The 18,439-nt window shown below is 43.2% G+C and overlaps 1 protein-coding gene and 1 long non-coding RNA gene across 5 annotated transcripts in view; one reads left to right on the top strand and one right to left on the bottom strand.

Moving 5' to 3' along the window:
- Positions 1–18,439, bottom strand: part of LOC147051549 (uncharacterized) — a 36,859-nt gene that overhangs the window by 9,323 nt on the left and 9,097 nt on the right. Inside the window, exon 4 of the long non-coding RNA XR_015066869.1 lies at positions 16,596–16,746. This is a non-coding gene — a long non-coding RNA (uncharacterized LOC147051549). The remainder of the gene's footprint in view (positions 1–16,595; positions 16,747–18,439) is intronic.
- On the top strand, positions 8,276–18,227 carry thrap3a (thyroid hormone receptor associated protein 3a). Of its 4 annotated transcripts, none has more exons than XM_085917944.1 (11): positions 8,276–8,441; positions 11,875–12,041; positions 13,157–14,020; positions 14,123–14,764; positions 14,841–15,013; positions 15,142–15,253; positions 15,481–15,565; positions 16,370–16,533; positions 16,610–16,778; positions 16,854–16,985; positions 17,065–18,227. In XM_085917944.1, exons 2-11 carry the CDS (start codon positions 11,905–11,907, stop codon positions 17,287–17,289), a joined length of 2,703 nt encoding a protein of 900 aa, XP_085774070.1. In that variant the 5' UTR covers positions 8,276–8,441; positions 11,875–11,904; the 3' UTR covers positions 17,290–18,227. The 4 variants fall into 4 exon arrangements, with proteins under 4 accessions (XP_085774070.1, XP_085774071.1, XP_085774072.1 ...); XM_085917946.1 differs by lacking the exon at positions 8,276–8,441 and adding an exon at positions 12,130–12,326 and having other exon boundaries at positions 11,917–12,041; XM_085917945.1 differs by lacking the exon at positions 8,276–8,441 and having other exon boundaries at positions 11,716–12,041.

Raw genomic sequence — 18,439 nt, 5'->3', positions numbered from 1 at the left:
ATTAAATCTAACCCTGGGCGATCACTACAGGAAGGATAATAAAAGAAAAAAAGTAAAAGTAAACATGGAGGGAATTCTGGAGAAAGCATCCACTTGGATCGACACTCATCTGTATGTCGCGAGTATTAAAAAGCAGATGGACGCAGCCCCCGAAGCAAGTTTTACTCGGCGACGTAAAATTTAGTAGGCGTGTCTGCCGTGAGCGGGCTCATTAAAAAGAAAAAGTCGAATTTCCCGTTATCTCATCCCAACAAGTGGCTCACATCTAGACTTTTTAGTGTCTCGCTAAATAAGGAAGTAGTTGGCGAGGGCTGGCACGCACCGGAAAATATGGTCGAACAAGTGCAAGATGTTCACTGTCGTGCAAAACAGCAACAAAAATTGATGCCAAACATAAACCAAAAAACAAAACAATATTTTTTGAAAGTTCCTCCAATCCATAAAATGTCTCCCAGTAGCTTGGGTGTAATTGCGGGTAAAGCAGAGCATATGGTGTTTTCATTTCAGTTTTGACAGAGCTAAACAATTGTAATCATAAGCAAGTGCCTTGGCGTCAGAGGAGCTCTGCTGAGCATGAGAAAAAAACATCTTCCCATGCTAGCTAGCTGCATTTGCTTGAAATTAGCCCAAATCATCATGGTGAGCTGTGATCTGATTAAAATTGAGCTATGATGCCATTTTTGCACACATAGCAGATTGTCAGATTCCCCATATGTTGTTCATCTGGTGTGAAAATAGCACCGAGTCAGCATTGTGTTGAGAAGACCGCCTGGGGAGGAGAGGAGAGTCCAATCTTTGGAGGGGACAAAGAGGTCCAGACTTCTAATTCGAGCATCCCCGCTGGTGAGGACTGGTCATAAAAAGCACAATACTCCAAAAAAATCTATCAACTGACTGTCCGACTTGTCCGACCGATCCTCCTGGGGATAATTAAAATCTCTGGACCGAAAACAAAATCCTGCTCGTTTCGGCCAAACAGATCTTTCCCCGAGGAGAGGAACCAAGCCAGGTTTATATGAATCAAGGTCTTGCTAAAAACTGGAACACACAAAAAGTACAGCAAATCCGTGGTGTTTAGTGATATTTGCGGTGTTGTACCGGAGCCTTTTGGACCTTGGCAGCCACATTGCAGGTAAGATCTGGGTCAGAACAGACATCGAAGCGTGAAAGCCCGCTTAATAGCGCTCGCACTCGTAGATTGGGACGAGCCCCTATGGAAAAGTCTTGCGTACAGACCAGACCACTTTGTGAAAACAAGTGTCTTCTCAAAACAGCAAGGTAGACATTCCGTTTATAAACGATACATTGATTTTTGGCCAAGCTCACCATCCTCGAGGACCCCAGAGGACCCCGGGCACCCTAGTTTGAGAACCGATGGAACAGAAAATTGACAAATGTATGTTTGTTCTTCAAGTTCCTCTTTAGACCCAGATTTGATTTCATCATTCTAGGATTTAATCTCCATGATGAGAAGACAATCCAGCACGTTTACAGAAGTGTAGGGTGTCACTTTAGCCATTCGTAAAAGCGTTGAGCTCCCTGAGCCCCTTTAAGTCTTGGAGGCGACATTGTTGGCTCTCTGGCAGGAAGCCCTCCCGATGAGCATGTAGCATGTGGGTCAACAACATGGCGGCTGTACATTGCTCGAGACAACACACCCAGCGCACGTGTCAGCAGACCAGAGAGGGAAGAAGAAAAAAAAAATGGGAGGGGAAATGCCACTTAACCGAAACCTGGAGTGGAACCAACACCCACAAAAGTGGACCCGCAGAGCAGTCTAGTAGGATACAGAACACAAGAGAACAGTAGTTCTATTCAAAGCTAACCATTTTTTCCTTGGCAAACATGTCAATGGGTTTTAAAGTGAGGTCATTTTTTTTCTCTCACAGAAATGCCAGAAGAAATTTAAATGAAGGCAGAAAGAAAAGTATTTTTACACCAAAAAAAAAAAAAAAAAAGAGCTTAGCCTGACGGGCATAATATGAACTGGACTATGAAAGTACAAGACAACAAAAATAATGTTTGGTGATATTAAGTTGTCATGGCTTGACCGCATAGCGCTTGACGGGCTATGCGGCCCACGGACTGCCGCATGTTTGACTGCACCCAGGCCTAATGGCAAAAGACACCCTGGCGAGGGCTGGAAACACGAGTCATGCTTCGCTATGTACCTTGGTTTTGAGGTCACTGTTTAGCTCAGTAAGGGAACAAACTTCTAAACATATTTTTGTAAACGGCAGAGGGTGCACTGGGTCACATGGAAAGGTTATACTGAAGGATAGGTCCATATATATATATATATATACATTTTTTATCAGATACTGATGCCATCATTTCACTGTTTGATCCTCTCACTCTTGGCAATGTGTGTCAAACTCTTTCATCGTATCATAATTAGTCATAGGAATAAATCAGATAAAAACTGCTGACATCAGCAGATCTCATTTGGGATGATTCACTTAATATCCCGCAGTTCTTCCAGCTCAATCGGAGCCTGGAAGAAAAGACAAAGATGGAAAGTTGGTGCGTGTTAACACCAGGGCGAGTCAGTCAACAGGTCCAGTCAGCTGGGTCGACGGTTGTTATAGCCTGGCACATCACACAACATCCGGTTTGGCCCACGGTGCAAGGAGTTGTGGGCTTGGGGCCTGCGGCCGCTCAGTTCCAGTGACTCTGCACATGCACAGGAAGTGCTTTTCATTCGCGGCTTCCGAACACGCCTTTGCGCCGCCAGCTTTACCGCTTTGGCTGAGCAGAAACAGAACGGGAAGACGGCGGAACAAATGCGACTCAGTTCGGCCGTCGGGTCGCGAAAGCCAAAGCAAATGGAAGGGCAGCACTGAAAGTCTTTTATTACGCGGCCAAAAAAGGAGTTTGTAGGTACGTTACAAACAGGAAAGAGTTGAATCTGGGAATTTGGTTGACAGAACAGAAGGATTTGTGTTGGGATTGAGAAAACTATCAAATTGTCAAACTTCATTTAGCGACTTGGTGATTTTCAAAGTGTGGTCCCTGTCGGAAAGAATCGCTGTATTTAAACATTTGCATTTTAAAGAACTGTTGGAGTTAAATGTTTTATTATCTATTAATAAAAACATGAGTCCGCTCAGTCAGCAGAGTGACCACAGCTTCCAAATCAGTGAGGCCAACATCTTTGCGCATCAACTGTTTTGGAAGGATGCCATGCACATGTTAGCTAAAGGATAAAAATGCAAGCTGATGTATGTTTGTGACTCATTGCGGTATGCCAAAGAAACATTTTTGGGCTACCCTGCCTGCTGCTTTATTTATACGGCAGTGTGGCTTTGATTGTTGTTTGTTTTCTGATTTTGCTTTTCCTCGGTATGGTCGTGCGTGTCTGTCTGCCCCAATACGAAACTCCGTGGGAGCCATCTGCTTCCATTTAGCTCAACAAAAAAGGTTCACTGGAAGCCCTTCGAGGGGGTCGTTCGTAATGATTAAAAAAGGAGGAGTAGCAATGGAAAAAAACAAGCCAAGATTAATTAGCGCACACAAATGAACATTGTGTCCAAAATTATCAGTGAGCGATTATGCTAGCCAGCTAGTACGATAACCTACGTTAGCGCAAAGAAATGAAAAGCCTAAATGTGACGCGTTTACTGTGCAACTGCTCACGTCTACTTAGACCAAGAGTGTCAACTCGCAGAAATCCACAGCTGCTTGGACATAAAAAGTTTAAGAGTCTCTTTAATTTAGCTGGCAGAGGCCATCTTGCCACACCAGACGTACTTCAATGTGCGCGTGTATTTTAAGACGAATGAGAAACACAACATGTCATACAACCTACTCATCGCTAGGGGGTGAAAACAAAGAAGCAAGCAAATTTATATTTCCTGGTTGTCTTCTCGGGTTCTTATGGAAGTATGTTACCGTACTTTGATTTTTACTTTGTATCCAAGTACTGAGTTTTATTGAGTGCTTTTCGCCACCTCGGGCTTACTGCTGGTGAAACCGCCGACAGCTCTACGGCAAAGGTTGAGCGGCTTTGCACAGACTCATTTGACCATTACTAGACCACAGATAAGAACTACGCCTGATTTAACCTTAAGCGAACAAAAAGTCCAAGAGAAAAACTGGGGATTGGTGCTTTTTTAAAATGTTTTATTTATTTTTGACTGGTGTAACAGATTGTGGCAGCCTCAGCTGTCATGAAGGCTATCTTCAATTGCGTCGGTCTGGCGCAGCTGTCTAAGTGTTTTTCCGCATGCATCACCAACTCCCGCGAGCGTATCACGTACACGAACTAATGCGCCGTCTTTTATGTCCACCTATGAACTGAGACTATTTGTATACAACCCAATTATAAAACCTTACTTCCTATGCCAACTTTAAAATGTCAATTTGCCTGCACAGTTAATGAAGGCTTTCCCGTAAGCCTTGTTGAGTAACAAACCCGAGAGACTGCTACGAGGATCCGGTTGCACGACCCGTTTGTGAAGATGCCGCAAAAGGTGCGGCACGACCTAGGTGACCTCTACTTAGTACGGGTCATTTATTAGCCTGTGAGTGGCACTGGTGGGTTGTCTACCAGCAGCACCTGCCGCCCGGCCTCCATAAATCTGATGGCGTGAAGAAGAAAATGACAGCTAGGCAAGCTAGACCTCTTGCTCTGATGGGCCGAGGGTCACACATTTGTCTTGCCATTCCTATTTTCAAGTTCCCGAGGTTCTCATTTAACAGAACCTCCACTCTGGAGCTCATTGGGAAACAGTTCCATCACTTGATGCACTGACTGGCCGCTAATGTTGGACTGGATCAGAGCGACACTCCAATTGCAGGAGGTTTAGGTCTACAACTCAGTTCAAAGAAGAGGGCCAGAGAAGAAAACAGGGACACCCGTTTGTAATCTTAGGTGTCAAAAGTCCAAATGATACTGGACATGCCAAAAGCACGTCTGGGACAGAGGCTCCTCGCTATTTGGTGTCGAGGAATTGCACGCTCGTGAAGCTGTGCTCTACTTTTATCTCCTCGTTTGCCCACTAATCAAATCGGGATTTTGCTCATAATCGCGGCTCTGGTGGCAGCCGTCTTTGGTTTCCCAAATTTTTCTAGCTGACGTGCGAGTTTTGACGAGCGCTGGTGCCATCCGAGTGCTTGGTCGTAATACGGAGAAGGTGATAATTGACTGTAGCCACAGTGTGTATGGGGGTTGGTGATCACGGAGGACCTCTGGAGCCACGGGGCAGCTGTCTGCCATGCGTGCTTGTCTCCATAACCCTCTACCAGGCCCACTGTGTTGACAAAGAGGCCAAGCCAGACATCCATCTTGCTTTTTGACAGGTGTCCGATGATCCGGCAGTTGTGGCCACGCTATGGAGTCAGGATGTTGGAGGTGTTCTTTTATTACTGTCCAAACACAGTCCTTGATAGGGGTACGCTGGACTGTCAAAGCCAACAATCAACTTAAAAGTACAGCAGACTTCGGCGGTGAAGAATGACTTCAAGTTCAATCGGTAGATGTTAAAAATCGGTATGTGTGTACCCTACTGAGGAAAACTGTTTTACATTCTCAACAAACAAAAACAAAAAAACTTCTGTTGCCATTAAAAGAAAGCTTAAGGTTATTTTTCCCCAATTAAGGTACCTTTTAGAAACAATTGAGTCTTTTCAACGGAATAAAGGATGATTCATAGTACAGCCAGTAAGAGATGCTGGGATATTTACAAGCAGTAACAACAACCAGATGCTCCCAAAACAGAGGTGGTTTGACAAAAAAGGGAAAGATTTACCACATTGCCAGTTTGTTTCAGCTCTGTAGATCCCGTACAAGTCTTGATTGGACAACATTCTGTTGGTAAGGCGACAGTAGCGACACTTCTTAGCAGGGATGGTAGAAGTCATACTATGAATTTAAGAATTCTGATTTCAATTTTATATCATACCCATTTAGTAGATAAAGCTAGTAATAGTTTATTTGATTAATTTACAGAGATGAAAACTAGACGATGTTGTACGTTGCTAGCATTGCCTTGATTTTATGCCATTTGAAGAATCATATTTACCGAGTGACAAAAGAAATGCCAAATGAGTTAATAATACCTAAATGTTTTACTGTCATATTTTTTTAGACTTAGAATTTTGGAACATCAGAAGTTGGTTGTTTTTCGGCCGGGACAAGACAAGAATGATTCTTGTTGCCGTAAAGAACAAAGGCAGAGTGTGAAAATCCGACCAATGTAGAGAACTTCTGCCTACCGCCGAAGACAACGTCCCTCAAGGGACTTGAGTTACGAGGTGTGATACCGCAAGACCATTAGCGAGGAGATGGACACTTCCAACAGGTGGAGAGAATACAAAGTAGGCGCTGTGCGGGGTTGTGAACTCGTTTATCCAAACATACGAGAGAGACGGATGGAGATAGTGTCAAGGGGACTTGCTGAAAATAGCCCATCGAGGCCTCACGACTGTCTATGGTTAGAAGTTCAATTGTAGATCAAGGCTGCACACTCATGTTCACACATGACATTTATACTAACTTAAAGAGGTCAACCAGTTTAACGACGAATCAGATTTAAGGCAACAATTTATAGTCTTGGGACGAGCTTTTCTAAAATGCATGAAACCATCTGCTGTAACAACTGTCCTGCCCATCACAGATGTGTAAGTGTGATTCGCAAAGCTGATTGTGTTTGAATGATTGAGAGAACTTGATGAACAAAGAAAGGGAAGGATGGCAGGATGCGGCAGCGCAAGCTATCACCAGCAGCATTTCCAATGCAAATACACACGTTGGCCGGTTTTTGTTCGCCTACAGTCCAAACAGAATGATTGTAACAATTTGAGGCCTTTGAAAGGCACACACCCGACTTTCCTGCAGCGTAAACACAAACCGTAATGACTAATTAAAGCTTCAAGCACGGTGGTCTCGTTGGGTCTGCACATTCTGTCTGGCTTTGTTGTGATTTCTCGTAATAATTGTGGCTTTAATCCATCCATTTTCTGTACCACTTGGGGGGACACCCTTCATTGTCAGCCCCAATTAGGATTGGAAGATTTTCATCGCTGCAGTTGATCCTATGTTTTCCGTCACGTAGGGCAGACATAACACCAACATTACAAAGAACATTACGCAGGAAGTGCACATGAACTCTAAACCCTGCTTTGAATGGCCAACGCCGAAGTAAAAGAGCAAAAACGATGATAAGACGAGAAGCCGGCTTTGAACGGAATATTTATACCGCCGACTCGATTAAACAATAACAATGCGAGCCTTCTCAGCCTCCATTTAGCCGTCAACTGATAAGCCAGCGCACTTCATAAAACATGCTCCGATGAAAAGAATGCTTGTAGGTAAAACAAATCCAATGTCAGCGTCAATATGGCGACTGTTTAACGATGAACGCATCTGTGTTTTGCAGGCAATTTAGAATATCTCTTAATAGAGGCCTTGAATGACAGAGGAAAATTACAACCCGTATGCTTGTCGTTTGGAAAGTCACGTTTGAGCTGGGGCTTATGCTAGCTGACTTTTTTGAGCAAGAATCATGAATGGATGCAGTGACTAATATTGCACAACTGCACTCAATTAGAGACCCTGCTTTCATCTGTGGTCCAAGAGCTGTGACTTTTTGCTTCCAGCGCACAGCAAAAACACTTTTGGCTTGCCACCCCGAGAGGTTTTTTTTTTTGGTTTTTTTTTTAGAAACGTTTTTATGACGTCCTTGTGGCGTTCTTGCGGGTGTTTGTTGCTACAGACAAGACCAGGTTAAGTAACGCTCTTAAATACCTGCACGTGTTGATGGAATGAGCCATTGTATAATTATTAAACTCATTAAAATTGATTTTCTTTCTCGAATTGTCATGTTTTATCAATGTTAATGTTTGTTCAATTTTCTTTCAATTTGTTTCATGTAGCATATAGTGTTTATTGTTAATTTCTTTTTATCCAAAGTATTTGGATGTTTTGGGGATAAATTTAAGAAATTTCACGTTTTTAATTGAAAAGTGATGATATTCAAAATAAATCAAAATGTATAGATATTACAAAAGTTTAGTTCAGACAGATTTAATATATCTCTTGAATTTGTTCGATTATTTTTTTAACTTCTTAAGTCGTATTCATGTTATTTATTTTTAATTCTACTGTATACGTGTTTAATATATGTGTACAATATATATTTTGAATCACTGTCTTGAGATAATCACACACACACACACACACACTAAAAGGGAGGGCAGAGGGCACGCCCCTTCTCGGTTGCAAACGCACGCACACTCCCACCGACACATGCGTGCACACATGCGAGTAGCCATAAGTGAGCCAGTCGCCACTGCAGATCACACACACACATATCCATCCATCCATCCACGCACGCACACACACACACACAGGCAAGGAGCATTACAGTGGGACAACTTTGCACACTTTTAGTTGCTGCTGAATATGAGGCAACATCAACGCTGAGCAAAAACCCTGACCGGTAGGTTACTTCTTTATGCTCCTTTTAACATTCATTACTTGGGCAGAACATGACACATTTAGCAAACTGCACTCAATCAGGAGAAAGTGTGCAGTGACATGTGAGCAGGCAATTAGAGAGGGGAAAATGATTTATGAAGTGGGCTGCACCAGTTCCCCTTTGTGGTGAAGAGGAGTCGGGACGAGCTCCAAGAAGTGTACACAGTTAGAGTCACTGCGGTAGTTCTCCAAAAAAGAAAGTGGGCGGCGAAAGGTCTGGATACTCGTGGAGTTACCTTTTGGGGCAATTTGAATACCTTTGACTATTCCTTTTCAAATGATTTCATGACTGGAGAAATTGTAGAAATACTAAAAATGAAATATTTGCATTAATATCCTGAATGGCCTGTTTCAATTTTGTTTCATCAGAATGGTTGTGAATGCAGATTTCACCCACTCCACCTACAGAACAAACATAGTCACATGTTCCAATAGACTTGTAGGGATTCCTTTCGGTTTTATTTTTAATCTACAAGTTCCAGTCTATTCTTTGGGGTGACTTATGTTAAAGAATGTAATTTGCTGTCGGGATGCCCGATTCCATTTGAGCTGCTTTGATAAACACCAGCTGTCTGCGAGAACACACACATACTGCCCACGCACAATGATAAGGAGTGTCTGTATTTACAGTCTCGTGGTCTATTAATGAGTTTTCATTTTGGTCCGGTGTCCTGTTGCGGTTTGATCGTACGATAAACATAAAGCCGAGCGTGTCCGTAACATTGAGCTCATTGTTTGGGAGCGGCGCCGTTGTAGCACTACACTACATTGCATCTCAAATAATACGGAAAAAATAATAAATTCGGTCTTAAGAGAAAGAGGTGAATTTGTGAATAGCAAAATTTACTGTGAAGCATTTTCATTCATATGAATGCAGAAAGTTTTGATAAAATTGCCCCAAAAAACGCCGTATGAGGTTGTACAATGAGTTTAAAAGGACTTCCACCCCCCGCCCTTTTGGTTAACACCATCTTATCTCCATGCTGACTACAAGGCCCAAAGGAAAACGCAAATGGCAACTGTGCATGTTTTGCAAGTATGAAGCTATAACTCATCGCCGGCCTGTTGCCGGCAGACCAAAATAGAGACGAGCCACTTCAGCTGATGGCGTCCTTCTCGTGTGCAAACACGGCGACGACAGATGCGTCGGGAAGTGAGTCAACGCAAGGATGTCTGGGTGACACTCGGTCGTACTTTAGCGCTCGCATATGGATTTACGTTTGACAAAGAAGGTTTGTCAAAGTACGCCCGCGACCCAAGACCTCCTCAGACAGAAGCGAAGCACTTGTTTTTGTTTAATAAGCGAGCAGGAAGCTGGGTGGCTTATCTTCTCTGAGGCCCTGTTGTCCATCCTAACCGCTTCAACGTGTCTTGACAAGGGGAGTGGAAGGCTTGTTTCATTTTGGTAAAGCCGAGATCACATCAATTGCAGTGGATTGGCTCAGTGACACTAAAGAGCTGCGTATCGAGTTGCAGGGCCATTGTGGATTACGTGAAATTAAACTACAGCTGTCATGTTGTTGTCTATGAAAGGACCATATCTTTGACCTGGATTCAGAACATTCTCTTCCCTGGGGTTCACTGCTACTGTGAGTGTCATCGGGTTGTCAAATGTGAGGTAGTTAACATGATCACTTCTGTTGTAGTGAATCCATTAAAAGGCCCTCACAAGTGTGGTAGCGCTACGCGTTTGTGAGTAAATCCAGTGTTGACTAGTTAAAAGGCCAAACACGCAACAAGCTCCCTTAAGAGGCTAAAAGTTCAGTCATTAGGTTGCTGACAATATGTTGGAAGCCAGAGGTACAGCTGCACATGGTTATTGATTGAGACCTCCGAAACAGATGCAACAACTGTGAGCTTTTAACAACTTGACAAGAAACAAGTTGATAAGAATAGTCATAAGCTTTTGGTACTTTAAACTGCATAAACACAATGTGGCCACCACGAGGAACCACGTTGGTGGATCTTGAATGATTAAGACCTGTCCTACTCAATTGCTACGATGTTTTGTGAAGGGGCGAATACCAATCACCTCGGGTGAGAGTGGACAGATAGCTGGGCTGACACTGCGGCTCCATCCTGACAAACAGAAGATAGGTGTTGTCATAGTACCCAAAGACAGAAAGGCCAGAGCTGACAGACGAAATGTGGCATGGAATAAAGGATTCCAGTTGCATGCAGTTTGTAGGTCATTTTACAGAGGAAGCTTATTGTCCGTCTCTTTTACACTTCCTTTCCAATGTCGTCCAGATGTTCCAGGACATCTACTGTCATGCAAGTGAACCTCTAAAGGGATTCTGATATGTCAAGAGGAAAAACAGTCCACCATTTTACTACTAAAAAGAGCACATGTGAATGTCACGCTCTTATAATATGCAGACTAAGCTCAGAATTTGCTTGCTTGAGGTTGGAGCCTTCAGGAAATTGCACCCTGAAAGCCAATGACAACAAAGTGCCACGAACAGGGGGGAGCAGCGTGCTCGTGGTGCTTATGAAAGAGGAGCAAAAGGGGGGAGAAGACAGATTGGTTTCAATACTTTCCAAAATAGTAGCAGGGATATACACCCCGGGACAACCAATGCAATAGGGTGCGCCACTTTTGTAATCTCTGTCATATGCGGTCGGTAGTTTGATCCAAAGTCCAGGGAGAGGACTCTGGTGATCCTTTGCAAATCACAGACCTCTACCAAGAAATCTATAGATTCCTGTTGCTTGAGTCTTCTGTTATCTTTGTACAGCTTTATAGAGCAGATTCCATTGCTTTATACGGTTTAATGTGGCGTAAAACAATTCATTTGACAGAAGCAGGTTTTATCCGGACCATGTTCAAATGAAAACTGCAATCACGTGTAATAAACGCAAGGAAGTATTCTCATGTTGAGCTCATGTGGTATTAGATTCACAATGTCCAGCCAAGTCTGTGTTTTGGGGGCTTCAGAATTCATATTTTCAGATTTATGTATGACAAAGAAATTATAGACTAGAATGATCGGTTGCTAAAGACCATCTTAGGTTTGTAGACTCGGCGTGAATTACTGTGCAATTTTCTGCAGCAGAGACAATGGTGAGTGGCGGAGTTGACCAAGACAAGTCCGCCCTTTATGCAAATAAGTAGCAGTGACTAGATAAAAACAGCATGTGGTTGAAACTACTACGCAGTGCCTACCCTGCTCTTTGGAAGCTGCTTGTTTACTCCATTTGGTTTTCTTTCAACAGTTTTTTCCTGGGATGGTGGTCTCTTTGGCAATTCTCTCATTTTTCCTTCATTTAACCCGAGAATACCACTGAACCAATTAAAGATGTTCTATTGCCCATGTTCTTATTAGGAATGTGCATTTTTGCCTTTTTTTTTAAACTTGTGACTGGAATGGATTACTTTGTTTGTTCTATGAAAGTAGTCTGAGGTGCCTGGCCTGCCAGCGGGGATGTCCAGAGCCACAAGATCAGCTTCCCGGTCTCGGAGTCACTCGAGATCCCGGTCCCGATCGCGCTCCAGATCCCGGTCCACCTCGCACTCTCAAAGAAGTCACTCCCGATCCCGATCCAGGAGACATCGATACAGGTAGATTTCACCGATTTTCATGACGTTGTGTCTTTGCCTTGGGCTGATAACATTTGAAATATCTTTTCCCAATTGATCTTGCCATTAGTCATCTCTCCACCGATTGGTTAATCGTCATTACCGGCAAGCATAGAGTCAAACAGGATTTGAGTAGAGCCCTCCTTCTCTGTTTGGCCCATGTGACACAGCTGGAGTGTAAGCGCAACTCACTGCCTTTAAGTGTGCAGAGCAGCTCAGTGTGCTGCCTTGAGAATCACGCGGTATTCCAATGAAAAAACGGACGCGGTGAGTTTTTTTGCATTGTCGATCTTTAAGCTCTCTTTCACATCTTTTATGTTGCTGTTGGATGGGTGCGTTGGGTTTGGCATACATAGGTGGTTGGTAGAGTTCAGTCGTATTACTTTTCCATTGATGGCGGAAACTTGAGTACAATACTAGGCCTTGTAAAAGATGGGTGGAAAAATTCAGAAAACATTTTAACTATTGATGTCTACACCAAAGGTCTGGAAGATGATATGTTAATGTATACAGCAGATGTGAACCGCCTATAACATCAAATGTACCAGTGAGGAGTCTCAAAATGGATCTAGCACGCACATACGGCATACTATAGAGATAAGATACTATAGGAGCTTAGCAATAAATTGCAGACTACGGTATATTCTATGTTGACGCTGGAGTAATGTACATAAGAGGATCACTAGAGCCACCATGTGGAGCATTTTGTCACTGCACATTGGTATTCTTAAAGTCCATCTTTACTGCATGAATGGCTACTTAATTGAGGAGGTTCCAGACTCGTAAGGACAGAAGAAGCTGTAGCTCATTTTTGTTTCTGGGGTGAAGTACAGTACTACGGATAAATCACCAATCCATAAATTATGAGGTTGAAAAAGGGGTAGAAATTTTATGCACAAGTTTTTTAAAATGTGCCTAGTAAAAACAACAAGTCAGCAGAAACAATAATACTTAAAAGTACACATACCTGAAAAAGCTACTTTGTTACTTCCCTCCACTGCCCCAATTCAATTAAATGCACATTTCACTCTTTTGTGTACCAGGCCAGGTGTGGAGATAATAAGCAGACTTTGAACTTGATTTTCTTGTTCTTCTAGCTCTAGGTCACGGTCTCGATCACGGTCAAGATCTCAATCGCCACTTTATAACCGTGACAAGAAATATCAGAACAGCCGTGAGTTACGGGGATATCACCGCGGCTTCCGGAGGCCGTACAACTTCCGAGGCAGAGGACGGGGATACTTCTCACGTGGACGATACCAGCGTGGTGGTGGTGGTGGTGGTGGCGGCAGCGGCGGCAGAGGTTACAATAACAACTACAACAACAACAATAATTTTCGTAACAACTGGAAAAATTATAAGCAAAACCCCCAGAAGCAGCAAAAACAGCAGCACCAAAACCAGTCCCGAGGGCGACCCTACGTCCAGAAATTCTCTGGAAGCCCCCCTCCTCCAGGACAATCCCACCACACTGACCGATCCCTTTCTCCATTATCAAGGCAATCTCAATATTCTAACGCTTCCTCTCATGGCTCTTCTCCCAAAGGGGCTTTGGTGGGTATTCAGAGTTCCAACAATGTAAAAGAGGAGCTCTTGACCAAGGAGGCCCAGAAAGAGGAGGCAGATGGCGAGCAATTTGAGGTGGGAGATGCCCAAGGTCCAAGTGGTGGGTCAACTGAGGGGGGCTGGCATATCCTGACTGAATATAACAGCAGTCCAAAGAAAGCCAGTCAAGAAAATCTGGCTGTCAATCTTCAGAACAGCCAAAAGTCAAACCAGGCTGGTAGCTCATCTCAGAATGACACCAGCAATGGTGCCCCCTCTTGGGACACAATGTGTAATGCACCCTCTACACAAATGTCACAGGAAGCACTAAACCAAATGCTTTCTAGCCTTGACATATTCAAGAGCGAGGAATTCCCTGATGGAGACAAAGCAGCCATCTCCATCGCTTTCAGAAAGTAAGACAGATTTTGTTCTTATGTTACTAATAACCATCACTTCAGTTGTTGTCTGTTAAGTTACGCTAGCTCTGTCTCTCTTTTTTTGTTACCTTTGTTTAGGTTTCTGAAGGAGCACAATAAAAAACCCAAACCCAGTTGGGAAAACAAGAGCACAGAGGCAAATACTGTAGACGATCAAGCCGATATAAATGGTCCAGCACCGGCAGGTGTCGCTGAGCCACCATCAAAGTGCCACACAGAAGACCTAAACGGCAAAGTGACTTTAAATCATTTACTTAAGGATTCTCCTTCTGCATCTGAGGCGGAGGACGAAATCCTCCACAAACCTCTCTCAAAGTCACAAAACAAAGACAGGCACAATGGGGATGTTGACAACTCAAAGCCAAAGGTTGTTCATTCATCCAGAGAGCCGTTTGATGAGTGCTTTGACAGATGGCAAAGCGTGGCCTCCTCACAGGGAGCCGACAGTGAATTCAAAGCTCTCGGAGAGGAGAGTTACAATGCTCTGAAATCGGCTGCCATTGCTCGGCGGGAAATGTCTGCAACCTTTGAAGAGCTGGGTTGCAAACCCATGAAAATATCGAAATCTCTCTCAACGCCATCTCCCGTGCCACTATTGAGGCGGAACTCTGACAGGGAGATGTTTATGATGACAGAAGAGGACTCGTCGTTGTTGTCCTTGAGAAAACCTGAGCCTAAGATTAATGTCAGAATGGATTTCCTTGGAGACAGCATGATAGGGTAAGTTGTGGTTTTCTGCTTTGGATATTTTGCTATGAACCTGGAATTGACTCACAATCATTTTGATCGTGTTCAGCACTTCCGAGATTTTAGCTCAGGAGCGACAGTTGTCTCAGGACCTGGTGCAATCCTCAAAGAGAGGCCAGGAGTTCCGCTCCATCTTTCAACACGTTCAGACTGCGCCGATGCAGAGAACTACCGCCGAGCTGTTTGCTCAGCACATTGTGACCATCCTGCACCACATCAGAGGTGCGTTCAGAAAAGTTTATTTCTATCGTGTTCATCATCATCATTCTGCTCAAGATTTGCTTTGCCATCTGGAGGAAAAACAAAAAAGTTCCAGTGTTCTTCATCTTTCTTTTTTTTTTTTGTCACAGCTCATCACTTTGCGTCTTCCCGAATGACTCTCAATGAGCGATTCACCATGTACCAAAGGCAAGCTGCAGAGAGGGAGAGCATGAAACCCAGAAAAAGCCCAGAGATTCACAGGTAGAGTCGCCCTCATGAGTGAACAACTCTCAGTGTACTGTGGCTTCACCTGCTATTTTAAAAGCAGCTTTCAGGTATTTCTCTCCACTGTCCTACCTGAACTGTTGTTTGTTTTCTATCCGGGCAATGGTCAAGTCTTCATTCTTCATTGTCCTGTCCAGTGTTGTCTTCATAGCTCCACCATTGCACACTGTCTTAATGGTTATGTTGTGTGATCCCTTTTTCAGGAGAATTGACGTATCACCAAGTGCTTTTAAGAAACACTCACAGGTTTTTGAGGCAATGAAAAGCTCAGAGGATGGCACTAACAAGGTGACTGAATATTTTGCACTATGACGTATAAATGGGGGCAAACAAAACTGCACGTCAATGAGCAAGACAGACGCCTTTAGAGTGCTTGCCCTCTCATGAATGAATGTCAATGTGGCCTTTTGACTTTCTGTCGTGAGTCGGTTATTATGTTGGCACGAGCCTAACCATGAGGCTAATGAATAAGATAAAAGTCAAAACGTGGATGCCGCCGTGCCCAAGATGTTCAAGGGACTTATTGTCTTTGTAAGTATCAAAACGTTGGCAATATCCAAAAAAAGAGCAAGAAATTGCTACTTTGCTTACAATTACATTTAGGAGTACATGTTACAATGTCGACAAAGCTCAGCACTTAAATGATGATTTTTAGACCAAATGCACTTACCTTCAAACTCAAGGCTGGTTCTCATCTTGTGTGCAGCAATTGATTTTAGCATGATTAGAATTCTTGAGTGACTCATTTGAATTGGATATCACTCGACTGTCCTACATTGAGTAGATATTTAATTATAGCCGCAATCTGTAAGAAGATCGGTGTGTAGTCTATATCCGTTTTGGTGCTGTTGAGTAGTCTCATTTCCTTCCATGAGCCCCCCAAAAGACTGTTTTAAACGACTATCAATGTAAAAAATAAAAAGATGGGCTCAGATTGCAAAAACAAGCTAAACTTGTACTGTACTTGTATTGTTACCTAGCTCTTGTTCCCATGGACTGTTGAGTTTATCTCACGAAGCATCTTGGCAGACTTAACATCTGCATTCTAATCCAAAATATGTCCACGACACTGTTCTGTTTTGCATCGCTCAGGACGTTGGGGAAAAAACAAAGGGTGACCCAATGGACCTTCGGTTGGATATCGAACGCCGTAAAAAGCACTCTGGCCGTGAAAGAGATTACAATCAGGACGGGGTTGCTGATTCCCCAGACAAGAATCGCGAGAAACCTGAAGAAAGGTTTTCCAAAAAATCAAAGTATGTGCGACAGCGACATCCTTTTAAGATATTGGAATAAAATTGCTGGAATGTACACATACCGTTTTCTCTGTAGGACCAGTGAGAGTAAGTACTCTCGCTCCAGGTCATCCTCCTCATCGTCCTCCTCTAAGTCCCTTCAGGATGACATGCCCAAGGCCGAGCTCAAAAACGATGGCTTTAACAGGGCTCGGCTCGCTTCAACTGAGACCCCTGAAGAGAAACAAACACCGTGGAGAGAATTTGTAAGTTCCCAAATCAATACTATTCCTTCATAATTACCACAACTTGGAGATTGAGCTACCACGTTATGATTGTAGCAAGTACGATTTCGCGGAAGAGGCTGGAAGAAGGGCAACCACCCGGGAGACTGCAATCCAGACATTGCAGGTGCACCCAAAAACGAAGACTGGGATAAGGAAAGTCCCCCAAAGAGCAGAGCATACTACTTGGTAGGACACGTTTCTTCCCACATCCAGCTCAGTTCTTAATAATTGTTAACTTGTCATGTATTTCCATTTTTGGGCCTAGCACGATGATAGAGACGCCAAGGTAGAAGCCAGCAAGCAGATGGACAACCGAGAAGGGCTTGACGGAGGTGGCTTGTCACGTGGATGGCCGAGGTTTATCATACGAAAAACCAACGTCGGGGGAGCCAACATCACGTGGGCCCAAGATAAGTTCCTGGTCAACGGAGAGAAAAGTGGCATGCAGGAAGACCATACAGAACGGCAAAAGAAAGATGGAAATACTTGAGCATCCACATCTTAAGAGACCGTTTTCAAATGGGATCTGATTCGCGTCCACTGGAATAAATCGACAAACGCCGATTCCAGAAGTTCAACATCTGACTTCAATTCTTTCAAGATGACTCACTGGTACTTGACAGTCACGGTGCATTACTGTTTCACATACCATACCTGGTTATAGGTTTTTTTGGAGTGCCACTAAAAAAAAAAATCCTGCTTTGTGCCTCCAACTTTTCAAATTGTCACAAAGTTTTTAAATTCAAAGACCGCATCAGTAGGGGAGGGAATGCTGGGTTTAAAAAAAATGATGGATTAAACTGTTGAATTGTAAGACACCATGCTTTTTTTTTTTATAGTTCTAGTTGTGTCACATACTGCAGTGATTCAAGCACACTTTTGTTGGCCTGGATCAGACAAAGGGACCAAGCTGTAAAGGGTCATCAAAAAGCCAAGTCATCTGTCGGATTTACAATATTTTAGCATAAAGCAAACTACCTGGACTTTTGTAACATTGTGGTCACATTTTGAATTTCTGTTATTCACAGTAGGAGCTTTAGCTGGCTAGATGTAGAAAACAACATGTCATTGTGTGATGTGTCAATGATATCAAATGACATTTTTTTACACTAGAAATGGTAAAAACTTTAAACACAGAATTAGCATTTTCGTTGGCCAAAGTATCTTAAAATGATGTGTTTACGTCTGCTCCCACAAGCAGACCGGCTTTCATAGTATACACGGAGTGTTTACATGAAATAATTTATACAAACCATAAAGATTATTCAAAGGTTGTGATGAATGGTCTCCACTGGGTTAAATGATGTGCATAATTTGCAGTTAGTAGAATTTGCGTTCACCTGGTGTGCCTGTTTGTGTTATGCTGGAGCTAAATGACTTTAGAATAATCTGGGGTGTTTGCTTTTGAAAACTGTTTTATTAAATGTGAGTGTCTTTTAATCGCCTCATCTCTTTGATTCTCAATTGATTCTCCTCAATGCCAATTGCGATTGTCAAAGTTGCCAAGGATATCAAAATGATTCGAACTGATCCTTCGGTCGATTGTGTAGAATTGCTTGCTGATTAATGTAGTCAAAAGCAAATGAATACACAACGCAGTTCTGTTGATCCACTCTCAACTAACTCTCCAATAACATCTG

The sequence above is a fragment of the Syngnathus leptorhynchus genome, chromosome 8, assembly GCF_054491065.1.
Source record: "Syngnathus leptorhynchus isolate UIUO chromosome 8, UIUO_Slep, whole genome shotgun sequence".
Classification (NCBI taxonomy): domain Eukaryota; kingdom Metazoa; phylum Chordata; class Actinopteri; order Syngnathiformes; family Syngnathidae; genus Syngnathus; species Syngnathus leptorhynchus.
Note: the sequence above shows the minus strand (reverse complement) of the source record. Positions and strands in the feature narration are given on the sequence as shown.